This window comes from Antennarius striatus, chromosome 2, assembly GCF_040054535.1.
Source record: "Antennarius striatus isolate MH-2024 chromosome 2, ASM4005453v1, whole genome shotgun sequence".
NCBI lineage: Eukaryota > Metazoa > Chordata > Actinopteri > Lophiiformes > Antennariidae > Antennarius > Antennarius striatus.
The window spans coordinates 23,794,363-23,815,441 of record NC_090777.1 but is presented as its reverse complement, the minus strand read 5'-3'; the positions used below and the strand labels follow the sequence as shown (position 1 = coordinate 23,815,441).

The 21,079-nt window shown below is 39.6% G+C and overlaps 2 protein-coding genes across 2 annotated transcripts; one reads left to right on the top strand and one right to left on the bottom strand.

The window, feature by feature from the left end:
* Window positions 1-1,136: 1,136 nt before the first annotated feature.
* On the top strand, window positions 1,137-7,543 carry ythdf1 (YTH N6-methyladenosine RNA binding protein F1). The gene is made up of 6 exons (XM_068305564.1): window positions 1,137-1,461; window positions 2,768-2,795; window positions 3,284-3,378; window positions 3,467-5,086; window positions 5,830-5,874; window positions 6,176-7,543. Exons 1-6 carry the CDS (start codon window positions 1,432-1,434, stop codon window positions 6,188-6,190), a joined length of 1,833 nt encoding a protein of 610 aa, XP_068161665.1. The 5' UTR covers window positions 1,137-1,431; the 3' UTR covers window positions 6,191-7,543.
* A 3,875-nt stretch (window positions 7,544-11,418) lies between these two features.
* Window positions 11,419-19,909, bottom strand: LOC137611452 (voltage-gated purine nucleotide uniporter SLC17A9-like). Its single transcript, XM_068339672.1, has 13 exons — window positions 19,690-19,909; window positions 17,670-17,867; window positions 17,435-17,574; window positions 16,991-17,090; window positions 16,647-16,771; window positions 16,324-16,414; window positions 16,141-16,237; window positions 15,893-15,980; window positions 15,749-15,783; window positions 15,244-15,359; window positions 13,887-13,942; window positions 13,767-13,796; window positions 11,419-13,599 (listed from the first exon to the last, which is right to left on the bottom strand). Exons 1-13 carry the CDS (start codon window positions 19,803-19,805, stop codon window positions 13,430-13,432), a joined length of 1,362 nt encoding a protein of 453 aa, XP_068195773.1. The 5' UTR covers window positions 19,806-19,909; the 3' UTR covers window positions 11,419-13,429.
* Window positions 19,910-21,079: the final 1,170 nt, after the last annotated feature.

Genomic DNA, 21,079 nt, shown 5'->3' with positions numbered 1-21,079 from the left:
CTGGATTATAAGGCGCATCTGATTGTAAGGTGCACCTTCAATGAATGGCCTATTTTAAAATTATTTTCATATGTAAGGTGCACTGGATTATAAGGCGCACAGTCAGTTTTTGAGAAAATTAAAGGCTTTTAGGTGCGCCTTATATTGCGGAAAATACTGTACTATTATTTGTTTGCACCCACTCTATCCATGTATACTTGCAGCGTTTATGCTGATCATCTCACTAATGAAGTACTTTCCACATTTTTGTATAGATTACAAATAACTGCCAAAGGAAAGTCCTTGAAGTAGCTGAGCAAGGAGAAAACTCTGAAGAGTCTTCGTGCATTTTTATTGGTAATTGTCAATGAAAACATCTGTCAAGGAGATGAAACTTCACTGAGCACCGACTGCACCACCTGAATCAAGAAGAGAATCTTAATAAGGCCATATCACAGTATGCATTTCTTTCTTAGATGTCAAACACTGTCTACCTCTGTCTCACTCTGTTTGTGTGTAAACACGACATAAGTCAATTGATCTCAAGCAATCAAATGTGAGGCATGTAAATAAGTACAATACATGCTTCGTTTTTTAAGATGTGTCCATTATTGTGTAATTTTAGTTACAAAAAAACTTATTTAGCCTATGATGAAATAAACCATATATTCACTCCAGTTGTTGTAATGGGGTCTTAGATTTTTATACACACTACTGCTGACTTTTCCTGTTTACTAAAGCATTGGCTTAGTAATATTTGAAGCTGTTTTTTTTTTCATTGCTATTTTTTGTTTCAGGTTAGTTTTTACCTGGATTACAAAGATTTATGTTTTGCTCTATTTTTTGCGTTTACAATTTATCCTAATAATTTATTTAATTATAATTAAATTATAATTAAACTAAAATTGTAATTATAATAGCTGTATTCCTTCTTATTAATTAACTGTATATTTTATTTTGTACGCTTTTTTATACAGCGCATGTGATATTTTTTATGCTGAATAATTAAACCGTTTTATTTAGTCTATTTTTTCTGATACGTAAATGTTTTGTAAACAAAGTACGCACCGCTCTGCTGCTGGCGCCGCTACTGCTGCTAGGTAGCCATGGAGGCGTCCGCACGTCGTGACGTCACTTCCGTCTCGGAGAAACCCGGATGAGACTGCCATTGGGCCAAGTGAGCAGGGCCACCGAGGCTGAACAGATTTTAATGTAACAGTGAGGGGGGTCTCGAAGCGGAGAGAAGCCCCGCAGTGGACGGCACGGAGCGGCAGCAGGAGGACGATACGCCAACCGCCCCCCCCCGAGCAGCGACACCGGCTAGCAACCGCTGCTAACTGTGGTTAACTATTAGCAAAGTGAAGGGACAGCCTCTCCAGCCATTAGCTTCTCCACTTAGCTCCTCTACTGCACGTCTTCTCAGGGCTCCAGTCTGCAACACCTGGTGGATGAATGATGTCTGCCGCTAGTATAGACCCTCAGGTAAGCAGCGAGGAGGAGGGCTTCGTTTCCTGCTACATGGAGGCTGTGTGTATGCGGGGTGTGCATCCCACACTGAAGCCGCTGCCAGCTAACGTTATTCATTTAGCCCAATCAGAGGGGAGGGTAGCAAGAAAACTGGGAATCAGAGGCCTGGACCACAGATTCCAGTGGCTGCACATCACTGTGTTTGTTTGTTTGTTTGTTTGTTTTAACTGAAGATTAGGAGACAGTTGCAAGCAGAACATATTCAGCCCCCTTTGTGTGTTATATTTACCTGCACATTATACCATTTGTTTGCAAAATGCACACAAAATTACAGGAGTTAAAATAGCTCAATACTAAGATGTTGTTCCAAATGCTGCATTTACATGCATTGTTTTACTGACTACTGCAGTATGAAAATTATTCAACCCTTTGATGACATGCATCTTAAGTACAGTACTGTACCAGTTTGCTGCTCTGATGGGGTGCAAACATGATAAACATCCGTTTGTGGCAGCATCTCTGGGCAATCTTAACCCTTTGTTTACAGGTAATGACAGCCTGTAATGATCCTGGGTTTGTTTTTGCATTGAGCATCTTCAAAATACACCCGAGATCTTCCATGGAATTAAGTCAAATGACTGTAACGACCTCCACGAAAAGAACCAGGACTTCTGAAACTAAGTCTCAGCCTCCTCACAGATGGGGAGATTTTCTCTTCTGGGACTTCCCAATACTCCCAATCAACCTTTTATCCTCTTCCGGTGGAGTCTTCACTGTGGGCAGGATGCTCTCAAAGCACATACTTCATTTTTTCTCATTCAGCTCGAAGACTGAAAGGTTTTTCTTAATGTGTTCGCCGAACAGCATTCTGAAACTTCTGTGGTATCTCTGGGTCGTTTGAACCCACTCAAGCAGATGTGTTCAGTGGTCATGCATGTCTGACTTTTGGTGTGGTTTGTTTATGCAAATTTAGGATTAACAGAAAATACTTGTTTAAGTCAGTAAAAGTCAGCACGGTTTCAATAGCATCTGATTTACAAATGTGTTCCCTTATAGAGGATGCTAGTCATGGGGTTGAATGTTTAGAATGCAGAAGTCATTAAAAAAAGTACTGTGTGTACTGTGTAGAACTTTTAAATGGTTCTTGTTTGATGTGGTTACTGCAAGCAGCTGATAGATAATACACAACCAATGGACTTAGTTTATAAATGAGGGATCAATCATTATACCTTGATATGTGATGTTTTAAATAACAAGGGACCCATGTAAGGTTTCTTTGTTTCCTTCCACATGCATTTCTCATTTCAATGTGACCGCCAAGACATCGAAAGGACAAGATGCAAGCAAAGGTCAGAAAAATGTCTTCTACACCTACAGATGTTCCTGTATCTCATGATGCTGCACCTCTGTTGGATTGTAAATAACCGTCTGTGATATCACATCTTATATCAGCAAATAATCTGTGATCTATGTAGCATTATATATCTTTGCTTGGTTTATTAAATGCCCATCTGCATTGCTTCCATATACATTAATGAAAGTGAGGCCTTGTGATGGCAAAGAGTTACCAAAACATGCCCGACATATAGATGCACATCTGATTTAAAATTAATTTTTTCAAATATGCCCAATGAGGATAAATTGATCAGTTTTATATCCGTGTGTTTTAACACTGACGCTGTGTCTTTTCTGACTATATTTAGTGTTAGTCCAGCTGTAGTGGGATACAGATTGTCCTGAAGTTCACATGCTGTAAACAAATTATTAGGTGTTGTGTATCATGAAATCTTAAATATGGGTTTCACATTATATTTGGAAAAATCTGATTTTATTGCAGCCTTTCCAGTTTCAGTGCAGAATGGCTCCCTCCACCAGAAGGATACGGTCCATGACAGCGACTTTGAGCCTTATCTCACCAGCCAGTCCAATCAGGTAACAGGATAATAAATTTATTTTGCTGGGATCTATCACTGCATCTCTTTGCCCTGTTAAATTACCTCAACTCTATTTCTGTTTGTAGAATAACAGCTATCAGTCCATGACAGACCCTTACCTGTCGAGCTACTATGCCCCATCCATCGGGTTTCCTTACCCTCTCAGTGAGGCTCCTTGGTCGACAGGAGGCGACCCTCCAATTCCCTACCTGACACCCTATGCCCCCCTCAGCAATGGAGACCATCACTTCATGCACGACACAGTGTTCGGGCAACCAGGGGGGCTCAGCAACAGCATCTATCCTCACAGGTTTAACTTTTTCCCAGAGAACCCGGCCTTTTCAGCCTGGGGCACCAGCGGTTCTCAGGGCCAGCAGACTCAGAGCTCAGCCTACGGGGGGAGCTACAGCTATCCACCCAGCTCTCTAGGAGGCACCTTAGTCCCTGATGGCCAGACAGGTTTCCATAGCGACACCCTGAGCAAGGCTCCAGGTATGAACAGCCTAGAGCAGGGCATGCTGGGCTTAAAAATAGGTGGGGACGTGACAGGGATTGGCTCGAATGTGAAGGGCGCAGGTTCCGTCATCGGTGGCAGCGGTGGAGTTGCTGCGGCCGTCGCCACGCCGATCGGAATGCCTCCACCTAAACCCACATCCTGGGCTGCTATCGCTAGTAAACCTGCCAAGCTGCAGCAGCAAAAAAATAAGAACAAACCTGGCATACCTCTGGCTGGAGGATCACTGCCTCCGCCCCCCATCAAACACAATATGGACATCGATACATGGGATAATAAAGGGACTATTACCAAGATGACCCCACCTTTACCTCCCCATCATCACCACCAACAGCACCAGCCCCAGCTGCACTCTCACGTCCCCAGTCTCCTGCCCCCCCTTCAACAGTCCCTTCAGTCTGCCCAGTCCCTCGTGCAGCAGATGACCATGCAGGGTCCTCCCCCTCCTGCGCCGTCTTACCAGAGCCACAACTCCACCCCGACACCTCAGACACGCTGGATAGCCCCACGCAACCGCAACTTGTGCTACGGCGGCAGCAGCTTGGACAGCAGCAGCTCCTCCAATGGTGGAGGTGTCGGTAACGGAGGCGGAGCCATTGGGATTTTGCATCCAGAGCTGGGATCAGAGTCTCATCCCGTGCTGGAGAAGCTGCGAGCGGCCCACAGCTACAACCCCAAGGAGTTTGACTGGAACCTGAAAAACGGGCGCGTTTTCATCATCAAGAGCTACTCTGAGGACGACATCCACCGCTCCATTAAGTACTCCATCTGGTGCAGCACGGAGCATGGCAACAAACGTTTGGACTCGGCCTTCAGGGCCATGAATGCTAAAGGTCCCGTGTACTTGTTGTTCAGCGTGAATGGGAGCGGTCATTTCTGCGGTGTGGCGGAAATGCGTTCGCCCGTGGACTACGGCACCAGCGCCGGCGTTTGGGCACAAGACAAGTGGAAGGGCAAGTTTGATGTCAACTGGTTGTTTGTTAAGGACGTTCCAAACAGCCAGCTGCGCCACATCCGCCTGGAGAACAATGACAACAAGCCAGTCACCAACTCACGCGACACTCAAGAGGTTCCTCTGGAAAAAGCGAAGCAGGTGCTGAAGATTATCGCGCAGTACAAACACACCACCTCCATCTTTGACGACTTCTCCCACTACGAGAAGAAGCAGGAGGAGGAGGAGGTGGTGAAAAAGGTAGGCCGTTCCTTTAGACTTACGGTAATGGATTTGAATTGAAAAAGATATTTAAAAATGCTAGACTTTTTAAGATGTGAGGAAACAATTTTTGTTTCAGTAGGAAAAATAAAAAGTGATGCGTAATGTTCTTTTAACCCTCCTTTTCATGCATGTACTGACCTCAATTTAATCCTTCAGCATCTTAACAGATCATTCATATTCCACTACCAGTGTGCATATTAGATGTTAACAGTAATTATTTGAGATAACCATTTATTTACAATGGTTTAGTACTTGACTGATGCTCCCTAAATGAGCCTCTTCTTTTATGAGTGTAGAATTAAATCAAGTCGCCGGCTGCTTATCTCCTAAGGTAGGTTAAACTCACCAATGAGCATCCGTTTCTGTAAACATCAATGATCAATTTCACCACAGCAGGGCCAAATAAATTCTGATAACTTGGAGGATGAGAGATTTTGAATGTGCAACAAACAGATTGCTCAGCAAAAATGCTAATACTGTACCACAATTTATGATCAGTCTTGAATCAGACTATAAACATAAGTCTGAGCGGCATTCATTTGAATGTTTATCAGGTGTGTTTTGGCTCAAGTTAGTTTCTTGTCTGATGATGAAAATGACTCGAAGCACGAAATCAGTCTTTCTGATAAACTATTATCTTGGAAAGGTTCCAGTAGTTTGCTGTGTAAAAAGTAATTTAATATTTAAATAAAGCCTTGTATGTTTTGTTTTTTTAACAGAGCTATGAGCCTGCCTCAATACAGAGCCGATCCCGAATGGATCAGGTAAATTTCTCTCCCTGTGTGAATACTTTTAACATTAATATACAACAATGCAAATGCAAAAAAAAGCCTTTTGTAAACTTTGTGCATCAGACTAATTTATAGTCTCATTAAATTTGTTTAAAATATCCAAAATTCACAACTTAACCGTCAAATAGTCTCAATTTAATTCTCGTATAGTGATTAGTGATAGTGATGAAATGTGTACTCCTACTCGCAACTTATTTTAATAAAAATAACTAATTTGTTCATTGAAAGTAACCTTAATGTGAATAAATCTTTAATTCTACTCTTTATTTTCCAGGATCGTCAGAAGTAAACCGGAGATGGCTATCAAGGAAATTTAGATTTAAAACACATGGACATAAAGAAATTGAAGTCTAATTTTATTTTTTATTTAATTTGTTTTTTAGCCCACATCAAACTTTTGATTGCTCTCTTCTTTAAAGATGCGTGCAGGGATGAATAACTTCAATACTGTATATTTTTTTCTGTATTTTTTAGCCTTATAAAACAATCGCTATCCCAGAACTTGCATTCTAAATATTTGACAAATATCTGCACGTCTGTTTTTGAAAATCTCTTGACAACATGCTGCTGATATTCAGTGACTGTTCACTTTGTGGTTTGTGTGTTGGAGAAATGTTAAGTGCTTGTATTGGTTAATCTTAACGAGTGAACTTCACTTTATTGACAAATGTCTGCTATCTGTGTGTGGCCAGTTGTGTTTTATATTATAAGAAGAAAAAAATTACTTCTATTATGCCCCCTGCCCCCCTTTTTTATGTGAGGGGTGCCCTACTTTGGTGGAAGAATGTGTACACTGAAGGTTTCTGTATGCATAGATTTAATTGTGCAAGATTGTCATGTTAGAAAGTGTAAATGTTGGAAAAGTATTTTAAATGATGCATCACCTGACTTACAACTGATTTAAATATAGCATTAAAGTGGAGCCTTAACAGTTCTTTTAATCTTAGAAAATGTTGCTTTTTTTTTTTTTCAAAATTGTACCTCAAAATTTTCTGTTGGTAGGTTTAAGGAAAACATTTGTAGAGGTAAAATAAGATGGACCCTCTCTTTCTTATCTAAAGGCAAACATACCGTAATAGTTCAGGTCTTTACTGACATAAAAGTTAATTTCTGTCTTCTTTCCCTGTTACAGAAATGTTTATTTCCCTCTATTCCTTCCAAGGTCTCCAAATTCAGGAGGAAATGTAGCATGTGCTGCTTTTAAAACTCAAAGCCAGGCTTGTCGCTTTCTGTTTCTTCTCTCTTAACATGATTCTGATCATTTTCATCACTCTAACCCGCCAACATCATCATCAGAAAATGTAAGCTTTAATGTACTGGCATTTCTAACTGAGATCGCCTCAAAATGTTTAACTGTAGCATTATACTTAACTGATTTATTGTCAAGTGTATGAAAACCCAGAGATTAGCCTATATGGTATATGTTTGTGACTTTTTTTTTTTTAATTGCTTGCTGTATTGTGTGTATGCACGGGTGAAAGAAAAGAGAGGGAGTATGGTTGTGGAGCAATCAGTTATATTACTGGTATTGGAATATAGAAAATTTATGCAAAAAAAAAAAGTTTTAAGTCATTCCTGAATTAAATATTCGTTGTATCACATCATCTCCACATTCTTAGATTTGATCATGTTCATTATTAAAGATAATTATCTGTAGTATGTGTTGTTGTTTTTTTTTAAATTATAACTATCAATTTGGATTTGCGGGAGCTTTTACTAACTTGGTAAAACATCACCATGAAAGAGATTTATATTCTGCACAGTTCATGACCGACTGACATTAAAATAGAGAAAATTCTCTTTAATTTGGACAAAAAAATATACATTTAAGATGTTTTTCTCACTGAAACTTCAAGTAAAAATCATGAACTGAAAACCTGTGGGTAAAAGTACATAACCAGCAACATTTAGTTGAAGCAATCATAGTAAAATCTGTGTCATACTAAACTTCATTTGACTGTTTTTTGAATGCATGATCAGAGTACTGTCTCTATTATCCTGTCTTTAAGGCTTGTATGTGTGTGACCGATTCAAAAAGATAAACCCAGACAACAAGATCTCAATAACGCACCCAAATGTTATCAAACATAATTACAAAATCAATAGGAGGCCCTTCAAATTCCAAAATGTTGACTTCATCGAAGTGCAAAGTGAGCTGCCAGGCAGGAGGTCTAGAGGAAGACCAAAGAGGAGGTTTATGGATGTAGTGAAAGAGGACATGAAGGTAGTTGGTGTGAGAGAAGAGGATGCAGAAGACAGGGTTAGATGGAGGCAACTGATTCGCTGTGGCAACCCCTGAAGGGAAAATATTTAAGGCTATTTTCGGATGTTAAATAGATAGATACTTTAATAATCCCGGAGGATATTGCACATATCCACTTCTCAGCCAAACACCAGGAAAAAAAGACATACACTACACTAACAGACACATGTAGCATTAACAGTACATATACTAAAAAAATAAAATATAAACAGTATAAAATTAAAATATAAACAGTATTAAATTAAATCCAAATCCATTTAACCACGTGCTGACCTCGCCACCTCCCCCCGCTCCTCCTGAGAGAGTCATTACCCCCTGATGGCACGGGGCACGAAGGAGGACCTCAGCCTCTGTGGAGGCGCTGTGTGACAGCAGTCTGTCGCTGAAGGTGCTCCTCTGCTGGGAGAAGGTGGTGTGCAGGGGGTGGCTGGTGTTGTTCATGATGGCCCTGAATTTAGACATGGTCCTGCTCCCTAGAACTGTCTCCACAGAGTCCAGGCTCAGCCCGACCACTGAGCCCGCTCTGCGGATGAGTCTGTTAAGACGGTTCATATCTCTTTTCCTGGCCCCACCACCCCAACAAAAAAGATATATGGAAAGTTAATATGGAAAGTAATAGTTTATATGGAAAATATGGAAAAAGTTAATATGGAAAGTTAATATGGAAAGTAAAATTCAGATTTTCAAAATATATCTTTAAAATTATATTCAAATATCAAATTAGACCTCAGTCTGATCTCCAATTTCCACGGTAGAAACAAGGTCAGGAAACAGGAGTCTGCAGCTTTTGAGTGCTGCACCAGGAACAGGTGGAACTCAACTACTTCCGGGTCCAAACCTTACTGCTGGGAGACCCCGCCCCTTTGTTTTGGCTATGTATACTGTATGCTGTAATGACGCGACTAGTTTATGGCTGGCGGCAGGTGAGCTCAGGTGGAACAACCTTCTGGGTATTTGTCTGTTTTTATTTCGTATTTTTTGTTTCTCCTCAACACAAACTGGTTTACATATGAAACAATTAGCTATGCAGGGATTCTTCTTCTAAGTACATATATGTAGATGCACCTTTTGATATTTTTAAATTCTTTTTACTTTTGTGTTTCCATGGAAACATGACCGAAGTCTTCAATGGTGGTCATATTGTCCAGACCCTATCTCACAAACAACACACAATATAGCTTAGTTGTGTCCGTCATATTTTGAAATTCATTCTTGTTATTATTTGGTGGGGTTTCCATGGTAACATGGGCTCAAACGACGATCATGTCCAGATCATATCGTGCAATCTAGACATCCCCAAACTTTACCTATATATTAGACACGAAAAGTAGATGCGTTTTCAAATATTTTGATTCTTACCATTAAAAAAAAAAAAAAATTAGTTCATCGCGTGTGGTTAATTTTAAGGTCACTTTTACGGTGGATGGAGAATCATTCTTCATTGATGTCACCCCAGCAGGTGTTCTCCTGTTGTAAATGCCTCCATCTTCGTCAGTGAGGACCTGCAGACTGTGATTCCTCTCTTGGCATTCACCGCGTGCCTTAATTGTATGGCTAATAAATCAAGGTCCGCCGTGAACACGAGGAGCGGCAATCCCGTTTCTGAGCGGCAAAGTTGAAGCTTCATGCGCATCACGAAGCGAAAAAACAAAAATATAAATGACTCTAAATGTTTCATCGATTTCATGCGAGAATACTTCATGTCCTCGGATACGGTGTGTAATTCACAAAGAAAACCCTCTAACACAAATGTCACATCTTATTCGTGCATCATCATCATCACCATCATCATCATCATCATCATACGCTTCCTCTGGTCCCGGTTGATCATCTTCCTCCATTATTTGTCTGCTGTCCTGGTTCCTCCAGCTCCAGTGTGCGCAGTTGCGTGCCTTCATTCCGCAACACAGCAGCTGGTTTTCAGACACTCCTCGGTGGAAGCATCCCCGCATTACATGATTTAAAGGATGGACAGCTGAATAATGCGCTCATCACCCCACGCGTGTTGAGACGAATGGGTGACGTCCGGTTCGAGATTAAAATAATTCATTCCAATCGCACCTGATGAAGTCGACAGTAAATTCGCTGTGTTTTAGATATTTATCTCTATCATAAGCATCCTCGACCTGATTTGCGTGCATCCAACCTACCTCCGTCCTCATTGGCTGACGCGACGTCATCATGACGTAACGTCGTCGTCGCACGCCGAGCGCTCTCTCCGTAAACGAACACCAAGCGCGCGACAGCTGCGCAGGCGAAAGGAGCCCGAGCGCGCAATTGTGCGCGTCCATGCGTGTGCGTGTGTGCGCGCGTGTCCGTGTGTATGTGTGTGTCTGTCCACAAGTTATCTCAACAAGATAACTTTTACTCAATTTATATCGAATTTATATCGATATTTTTTTAAAACATGCACATATACGCTGTATATGACTAAATAAGAAAAGGAATTTTAGTTGTGGATAAGAACATTTTGTCAATATTCTGAAAAGGTCAACACATGATGTTCTGACATTATCCAGGATTGGATCTGGATTCTGATCATAATCTATATCTTAAAAGTTAAAATATAAATGAAGGGGGGAGGGGGGCAAAATGTAATCAGGACACTGCACAGTAACACCAACATGTAGATTAAATCAAGCAGATTCAGGTGGATTTTACAAATTGTATCCATGACAAACAAAAACAGACACAATCTGCTTGTATGGAAAATTAAAATTCTATTAAAACTATTGGTAATCACTGGTCAGCCGTGGCTTGGGAGTTAAAAGGTGTTTACCTATCAGTTTGATGGTTTATATATTTGTAACCCTGCAGTCAAACATGGAAGTGTCTGTAAGCTGTTGGACCCTAAAGTGCTGCCAAATATTAATATATGAATGAATGTGTGATTGGTTATTGGTCCTGATGAGGTAACATTACATGAAGAGAAGGAAGTGTCTTTTCCTTTCTTTCGTACATTAAATTTTTTATTTGTTCATTTATGGTCAATGCTCTTTTCCATCCTTTAAATTAATATGAAATGCATTATATATGCTGTTATAAATGGAATATGTATTATAATTTTGTGTTTCAATAGGGGTGACAGAGAAATAAATTGTTTGCCATTCATTTCAAATATTATGTGGTGGCGCTGGAAATTTTTAGCAACTGTATAAATATAAACAATTCATAACATAAAACATTTCACCCAATCAAGGCAGCACACAAACATATTTTTGACGTAACAATGCAATTCATTTAATATACCGACACATGAATTTCTCATAAATACTATAATATGTACAAATATATGACAGTTTTCAAACTCCAGTCTCAAACTGTACAAGAATGGAAAAAACATTCTGTTGAATAAATATTGATAAAGATGTAATATAAGGACGAATATTACAATTACACGTGGATGCAGGTTTATTAATGTTAAAAAAAAAACTAAACAAAGGAATAAAAATAACTAACTTAAAAAACAACGAAAGCTGCTTTTGCACTGTATGCCACCATGAATGGGCCCTCGCACCCTGCAGCCTTTTCGGTGTGTGCCAGCAACCTTGCTACCAGACAACTGTAAATGAACACGGTCATTAATTTACATGCAATACGTAAAACATTGCAATGTGAATTTGTATGTCTTCAATGTGGTATTAGAAAATACTCAGTATTTAAACATCTTCTGTATTTAATGTGGAGACCATACCATGAAAATGTATTTGTCAAGCAGAATAACTGGCACTAAAGCCATACCTCTTATATTGCAGCAGGAGGTGCTACTCCTGTTAACAGATTTGTCTTGTTCAGCATTTTCAGGCTAAAAGTTATCCAACATGTGAGGTTAAGTTTGGACAGGATGAGATAGATAGAACAGATATGTTGTAACTTGTTTCATTGCAAAATATAGAACACTGCAGCAGCATCACAGTTAGCCAGCAGCTGACCAGACCGAGAATAAATCATCAAAAAGGTATTAGTAAGGCATTTTCTGACCAATTTGAGGTCAATAAATAACACGAACTAATAGTGAAATGTAAAAATATAAAATATACATATCCCTTTTTTGGTAACACCATTTTGTCATGCATAATACCAATGCCCAAAAAACAAGTAAATTTTCACCTCATTTGATGTGCATGCAAAGTTTTGTGTTTGTTTGTTTGTTTGTTTGTTTGTTTATTAACCATGTTAACCATGAAACAATTTAAAAGTAGATCAAAATAAATATAAAACACAAAAAAGTAAGAAAATAAAATAAATTCAGTTCACCATTCATAACACTGCGGCTACACCAACAACAAGCATCCAGACGCATGACAGATACACAGAATCAGGAACATATCTCCCTGATGCAACTCAGAGACGTTCTGACCACATTGTGCAACAGCAGAGATCAAAATAGCACCAATACATGATTTTTTTTTAAAAAGAAATCATCTTCTGTTTTATGGAGTGTTTTACGGTGCTCTGTCGATGGGACGACATCGCCTGGTCTGTGTGTGTTCCCACTTTCTGGAGCAGGATGACATCGTAGTTCGAAATTTGCCACAACTTGCCACAACACCAATTTAGGTTGTGCCAATCCATCAGGAGGAGTATTACTATTGCAATCAATGCTGAGAAGATTGATAGAGGGTGTTTTATTGTTTTTGTTACTAATTCAAGTGAGATAATCATTCATAAAATAATGGTTTGATGAACAATCTTGCATTTTTAAATTCTTTGAGTTTATATCTGTTTTGGGGACTTGAAATTGCAGACATTAGACTTTTGAAATTTTCATTTGTCGGCCTAGTAGTGTGAAACTAAAAAAAAAAAAAAGTTTTGCCCATGTTTTCAGGTGCAGCATCCACAAGCAGCTTTGTAATTGTTATTGATGTAAACATTTCTGGGAGAAAATTTAACTGACAATCTTGACACAATCATAAACTTATGTACAATGTAGTCATATATAAAATCTTTACCCACAGTGATTTAAAGTGAATTGACCCTTGCGATATTCAGATTCCTTCATTTTGAGAAGAGACGGTGTGCTGTACAACTGTGGCTTCACCAAAATAATGACAAATAATATCAAAGAAAGGTTTTTTCTGTCAAAACCTGCACTCATTTCAGTCCCTATTATGTGTTCATAATTTTTAATTATCACTCCCCACCAGTTTCAGCAAAGAATAACTCCACATAACTACCATTCTAACAAATAACGTGACAGATACAGATTCAAATACAAAGCCTCACAAAACAGAGACAGACTGGTACTTGAGGCAAAAGTCTGGATTAAATCGAAATGACCTGGCTGTAATCTCCCAGGTCGATTCGTTGAGCATCTCCAAAGATGAGGAAAATCCCGAGGCCTGTAGAATTCACCAAACTGATGAGGGAGAACACTGTAGACCATGACATTGTGACCTCAATCAGGTAACCTGAGAAAGAGACCATCACCAGTCCTGTGCAACACACATCAAGGAAAAAGGACGTGAGTGATCAGTGCCAGCAGATCATTTACATCAACACAGTTATCAATACCTTAATTACTGATTCATTCTTATGATAAATGTCCATATTAAATGATTTTTTTATTATGATTTTTTTAAATTAAATCTTAAATACATACCCATAAAAGCACCCAGCATGTTCATAAAACCTGTTACAGAAAAGGAAAATTCATATTTTAAAAAAATACTGAGATACCTACAGTATTATTCACCTGAAACATGGACTGATATAGACTTACCATAGAGGGCACCAGCACATGACGGGGTGAGATCCTGTACATTCACAGACACACCACTGAAAAACAATGAAACACATTATTTTAACTGCTAATGTCATGGCAACAAGCGTCATTTGTTGGTTTGTTGTATTTTAAAGGTTATATTTTCTACTTGTTTTATTCTGTTAGTGGAGCTCTCTGGATAGAGTAGGTCCCTCTACACTTCCTTTGTTTGCCTTATTTTGTTTGCAATGTTAAACATTCCAGTCTTCATTGTTTGTTCAATATTTGCATTTTTTTTTGCACTTCCCCTTGTGTCTTTTAAATAAATCTGTCTTTTTGTTATTTATTATTTGCCTGCAATTTAATTTTCTCTGCTTGTCCTTTAAGTGTGTGGATGCCTAAATAGTTCCACCTGTCCCCAGTTGTATGTCCTCACTTTGCAACCTGTTTATCGTTTATGACTTTACTCAGGGAATTTAGTCTGTGATTCATCCTGTAAATAGTTGTCTGCTTTTCCTGTGTTACTTCCTGGTTTTTGATGTGGGCTATTTGCAGTTTTTTAACTTCAGGCCACAGCAGACCTTCAATTCTGAATGAAAATAAATTATTTTAATATATTGTATTAAATATACATTTATAGTATCTTCAGAGGGACTTTTTCTTTTCTTCCATTCACTCTTTAGGAAATGATGTGCATATACATCCATCCATCCATCCATTTTCTTGAAGACGAGGTGACCAAAATCGTTGCGTCTTCAGTCGTTTGTCTGCTTTGTGAGTCATTGGTGAGACTGGAACCTATGTCAGCTGGCTACGGACGAGAGGCGGGGTACTCCCCGGATACATCGCCAGCACAGATCAGAACCACCCAAAAGACAACCATTCACACACAGACTCACACAGAACGAACTCACACAGATACAAGGACAACATACAAACTGGGAACCTTCCTTCTTACTGTGAGGCAACAGCACTACAGACTGTGCCACCTAATGATGTGAATATTTTACCTGGAAATATTTGTCCTTATAAACATTAAATAGTGGAACTTTGTTTTGGACCGGTGAACGCCTGATAATAAAATACTTTTATGGGAAATTTTTGGATATCATTTCCTCATTGCTCAAATTTCTGTTAAAGCTCGACATGTTCTAGTAGTTTTTCTTCCACAACTAAATGGCATTCAGAAGAGTTCAGTCTTCAGTTATTTTTGGCTGATGACAAACCAGCAAACAGGCCTAGCATAACCTTCACAGCAGAGGTCAACAAATAGTGACGCAAGTGTCATCCTACAACCACTGACCTTGCTCGATTCCACACAGAAAGCTTTCATTACTGTAAGGATGACTCAAATGACTTTAAATATCCAACGTACCCACTGGAGAAACTGCTTAGACCGAGAGCAGCAGAGACCAAAGCCACAGCGGTGGGACATGTGACGGTCTTGGAGAGAAGTAAGATAAACATACTTGACACTCCCATAGCGAAAAACTGAGGGTGGAGAGACACAGATGGCATAAATCCACAGTGAACAATAGAACTATGGCAACACATTCAGTCTGTTCAAGGTTTCAGTATGAGTTTGCTCGAGTCAAGTATTTCCTTATCCACAGTTTGAAGACAAAAAAATCAGCTTTGTTCTCTTTCACTTGTCTTAAGAAAACAACAATTCCAGCACCATTTATGGCCCATATTGTAGTAGTGATTCATGAATACCTTTGCATAAATATAATTGCCCAGAGGAAGCTTAAAGGCTTGCAATTACATGTTCAAAAAAAAAAGCCAACGCAGCACTGAGACAGGTCAAACCATTTATACCACACATTTTATCATCACATATAAAAACAGTACAAACCAGTTCCAGGTCATGTTTTTCTAACCTGCATTGTCTTTCTCACAAGAGCCACACCATATCCTGTAGACATAAGGAGGACATGTTGACATCATTGTTGTCATTTTTGTCAAACTTAACGCTAAAATTAGACATCCTATTTAAATAATGGTGATTATTTGTTCTGTAATACCTTGATTTATGAGAAAATCTGAAATAAATCCTCCACCAAGGGCTGCCGGGATTGCAGCTAGCCATGGAATTACATTATACACCCACCCCTGCAAGAATAGACAAGTTGGGGGAGAAGCATTACCTGTCTGTATCTGGAATTCAGCACACTCGCGGCTGTGTAAAGCCTGGAGTGTCAACATGGAGCCATCACAGATACAGTACTATAGGCTGAGTAGCAATACAGTATATGAAGGAGAAAGTGAATACCATGGATTGTGGGTAAGATTCCTTGAAGTACGTTGGCAGCCACGACAGCAGTGTATAGGAGGTGCTGGATGTACACATGTGAGCAAACACCATCGACCTGAAGAGAGACGATGACAGACGAGGATTAGGGTGGAAACTCAAACAGGAGCGACCATGAAAAACACGGATGGCTTAAAGTCGTACCAGACAGGCGACATCTTCAGATATCTCAGCCAGGGTTTCCTCAACTTGTCCGATTTTGATTTCTTGGTCAACTCCGTCAGATTGATTTCACCTGAAGTACATAGAATTAAAATTATATATCCATTTAAAATTAACATTATTAAAATTATAAATGTCTTTTTCAGAGATGGCATCAAAATGGGCCAGAACAACAACTGGTTTGTCGACCACTTCGGTCTGGACCACACTGATGGTCCCCATGATACCAGGGTGAGTCACTGAAGACAGCAGAGTAAGATGTGGTCACTATATTTAGAGACACATGACAAATGAAGGTACCATACCTTTAAGAAAACACTGCCAAACAAAGAGCGCCCAGAGTCCAGACAAGAAGCCAATAGTGTAAAACATGCTCTCCCAGCCATACTGGTCCAGGATCAGGGACCCCATCCCACCCGCTATCAACGTTCTGAAAAACAACACAGGAAGGGTCCCTGGAGACTCACGGTGTATTTGCATTTGCCTTTTGGTGTGTGTGTGTGTGTGTGTGTGTGTGTGTGTGTGTGTGTGTGTGTGTGTGTGTGTGTGTGTGTGTGTGTGTGTGTGTGTGTGTGTGTGTGTGTGTGTGTGTGTGTGTGTGTGTGTGTGTGTGTGTGTGTGCGTGTGTTTGTGTGTTAGCTTAGCATACCCAAGATGGGTCCCGCTGTTCATGGTGCTCATCAAGAGTCCTCTCCCTCCCTCCGCCACACGTTGAGAACAAAGACTGGCCAGAGATGGGAAGAACACACCTATAACACATTTAAAAATATGCAATAAGTGTGAAACTGGATGTTGCAGTCACAGATAGTGAGTCAGGTCAGGCGTAGTTCCTGTAACACCTTTGTGGCCATTGTTTTGCAAATGATTTTAATATATAGTCTTCATACAACCACAACTTGACATTTTTATCTTTATCATGAGAAAAGTATTTCATTTTTCCTAAAAATTTGTTTTAATGTATATAAAATAAATAATTAGCGCTTTGTTTTTTCTGTCTGTATGCTAGGCTAAGCTGAATTCATGCTGGTCGTAGTTCTATCATTGGTCTTATCATCTATCTCCAGGGAAAAAGGTGAAGTAACACAATTCTCACCCTGCATTACTCCCATAAGGAATCTGGTCATAGTCATAACAGCCAGATTATGAGAGCCTAGATGGGACAGAAGAGGGGTAGCAGCTGTGATCACAGCCCACGAGGTTGCAGAGATGAACAGGACACGCTCTCCCCCCACTCTGATACACAACAAAGATCACAGAGACAAATGCCTTGAGGCTACATTATACATGAACGTTTCAGGACAGGCATATCTGCCTACTCAATGTCTCACCTGTCACTGACATATCCACCCAGGATCTGCGTGAAGCAGTAACCCCAGAAGAATCCACCCAGGACCAGCCCGCTATCGATCTTACTCCACTGAAAAATGGCCGCCATTGACACCACACAGATTGGCATCGCCATCCTGGCGCAGTAGAGGAGGCAGGTGCCCATAAACAGGGTCAGGGTCCATTTTCGAGCAAGAGATCTGGAGGCATGACGGAAAGCAGTTTCCATTTAATGACTTGGATCAGGTGAAGTACCGAACAGGGTCATCTTATGGAAGAGTTCAGGTCACGTCAGTGAAGTGATATTTAGAGTCGACAGTCAGTTGATGTTCAGTTCGACTGTTTTCACTCGGTGTCTGTCTTTCTCTAGAACATTATTTGGTACAAAAAAACACTTCTGTCCTCAAACATCCAGGGAATGGCTATTTTTGACTACAGTATTTCCCGCACTTTAAGGCACACTGGACTATAAGGCGCACCTTCAATGAATGGCCCTTTTTAAACCTTTTTCATATAAAAGGCACACTGGATTATAAGGTGGATCTGATTATAAGGTGCATCTTCAATGAATGGCCTATTTCAAAACTTTTTTCACAAATAAGGCCCACAGGATTATAAGGTGCACTGTTGGTTTTTGAGAGAATTAAAGGCTTTTAGGTGTGACTTATAGTGCGAAAAAATACTATAATATTTTACTGTTATATCCAGGGTGTGATTTTTTGAAAAAAACAAAGGAGATATCTGTTTTAGTTTTTTAACCATGAAAAAACTTTTTTATGCCGGCCATGGTGTGGAAGGTGAAGATGATGAAGATGACCTAACTATGCATTAGGACCATGGATAAAGGCCGATCACGCACACATGGCAAGAGGATTTAGCCTAATGCTAACGGTTAACACTAGTACTAACAATTGACACCCCATAGATTAAGATTTCACACATAATGTCAAAATAACTCAGCAGATTTCAGACTAAGTGGACAGTTTGTTCTGACCTCTGACTTCATGTGGACTTTTTGCCTTTCCTGTTGGTGCTCCAGCTGCAGCGTTTCGTCCTTTTATCCACATCTCTGTGAACTTCTGAGCAGAAAACGAACGCACAATGTTTTTATGTGAATGGGGACGTTGGTGAACATTGAGAGTGCTGACAATTCTGCTCATTTTGACAGTTGATGCCAGCAATGTAAATTATGGGCTTCCAGTCAGAAAACTCTGTCACAACCTGCCTGTTGCTTCATATTTTTTACATTATTGAAGAGGTCGTCCCCCGGGGATAAAATTCATTCAGCAGAGGTAGAAATGGGGGATGATCCTTCCCATCCCCCCCGCCCAACAAATCGCACCCTGGTTATTTCTCACTGTATATACATCTCGCTTTTAATATAGACATTTGGCAGAATGTTATTGTGCTGTCGCATTTACTCCGGTAATGAGAAACGTGTCATTATCTCCTTTTACCTTTTCTACTGTAAACTAAAATATTGGACAAAATAAGAGATAACCATAAAGAGGTGGGTGAGTAAAATGTCATTATTATTGACATTAAAATATAGAAACACTTTCCTCATGAAAGCCTGTCCCTGGATTGTGGATCCACATTTGGAAAGCATTTGGAAATCACTCAATAAGAGTGGTTTTCTTCAGGTTTTAGATCAGCAACATCAAATATGACACCAAACAGAACCAGAAACAACTCTATCTTAGTAAGACGTCTGTAGAGTCATCTCACAGCAGTGAATTTTTCATAAAACTGTAACATCTGGATCACCAGATACAGGGTTACAGTACTTGGGTCCGGATCACACTTTTGAGTTAGATCTTACGGGGATGTCACCATGTTATTTATGTTATACCACATAAGAAGCAGGAATGGTAACCAGCAGTTACACACGTCTAGAACTGCAATTATAGGTTCTCTCTGATTTACTACTTGGAATTTGGAAGGGTCTCACCAGCAGTTTGTGCCACATGTTGAGCAAAAAACTAAGTAAATCTCAGCATGTGTTCTCTGATCCAATCTCACCTCGGCCAAAGGTTCTGCTCCCCTGGCTCCCATTTAGAAGAATAATTGGTTTTGTAATCCTTAGAATCCAATATAGAACCATTCCCACAGTTGCTGGAGGTATGCTGGACAGCCATTCACAAAACGCCGGCGTCTTCTCTGTCCCCCGTCAAACTTCCGCACTGAGAGTGGCACTTCAGCTCGACCACGTATCCCCATGCAGACAGGACTAACTGGTAAAACTTGTTGTGAAAAAAAAAAAAAAAAAGGAGCAGAGAATCTGCTTGTGATTTGCAAACAGCAGAGGGAAGAGGACTGAGTGGGTTTACCAGGTAGATTATTAAGTACAGCTGGAAGGGAGGATTTTCAGAACATATATAATTGTGTTCAAATCCTCTGACTTCCTACTGTTTAATTAGAATCTTTTATCTTTAATTGGTTCTACTTGTAAAAAATAAGTATTGAACATGTCACTATTTTGAGGTGAATATATTTCTAAAGCTGCTATTGACATGATTTTTTTTGTGTAATAAAATCGAATGAGACAGTCTTATTTATCTGCGTTTATTTAATACTTCATAGCAAAAACTTTATTGGCAGCAGTTTCAAGACTCCTGTACAGAGAAACTTTTTGTATGCATGCAAATCCTGAAGGTTCCACTGGCCTCTGTAAACTATGATCTTTATTTCTCCCTATATATTCTGTTATATTGACATTAAGGTAATCACTTGAATGTCAATCCAATAGAAAATTTATGGGGCCATTCTAGCTGCTTTACTTTCTTTGAAACCAAGTGAGTTTACTTCTTGTGTTTGGGATGTTTTCTTACTGAAATGTCTGTTTTATCTTACTAATAGATGGTAGCAGATGTTTATCAAGAATGTCTTTCTGTATTTTTCCATTCAACACATTTTTTTCTTCAGCAATGGTGACTGTTCATACAGGCCATGGCTGAAAAGGGATAATTCCAGGTTTTTCTGAAGCTCTCCACAAGTGGTCCTTGGCTCTTGGACTCTTCTGATAATTCTTTTAACTCCTCTGTCAGAAATCCAGTAGCTGATATTAAGAAGCAGGACTACTTTCTACTCTAGTGATTTCTGATACTGATTTCTGCCGGTCTCTTGGCTTTCCGTACCTTTTTATGCTTCCATTTCTCCATGTCAATTAATAATTCATAGACATCTAGTTTGATTTCTTTACACGTGTAGGCTACATTGAGTGTTACCAACATCTGATGAGACATTCATGCCAATAGAACCTTGATGAATATACAATATTTACGATATATTTAACCCTACTCCCCTGCTAAAGAAATATATTTACTGAGAAAAATGGTGATGTATTACTTATTTTACCAGCTGTATATCCCACGTTTAACACACATACATAAACACAAATCAGACAAGAGCA

What these genes read in the sequence shown, in the direction of transcription:
- LOC137611452 (XM_068339672.1), bottom strand. Translation starts at nt 19,805, where the DNA reads ATGGCTGTCCAGCATACCTCCAGCAACTGTGGGAATGGTTCTATATTG. An exon ending in TTGTGAGAAAGACAATGCAG is followed by an intron (nt 15,360 to 15,748) that starts GTTAGAAAAACA and finishes CTCCACCCTCAG; the next exon opens with TTTTTCGCTATGGGAGTGTC. An exon ending in CATGCTGGGTGCTTTTATGG is followed by an intron (nt 13,600 to 13,766) that starts GTATGTATTTAA and finishes TGTGTTGCACAG; the next exon opens with GACTGGTGATGGTCTCTTTC.
- ythdf1 (XM_068305564.1), top strand. Translation starts at nt 1,432, where the DNA reads ATGATGTCTGCCGCTAGTATAGACCCTCAG. An exon ending in CCGCTAGTATAGACCCTCAG is followed by an intron (nt 1,462 to 2,767) that starts GTAAGCAGCGAG and finishes GTGACCGCCAAG; the next exon opens with ACATCGAAAGGACAAGATGC. An exon ending in AGGACAAGATGCAAGCAAAG is followed by an intron (nt 2,796 to 3,283) that starts GTCAGAAAAATG and finishes ATTTTATTGCAG; the next exon opens with CCTTTCCAGTTTCAGTGCAG.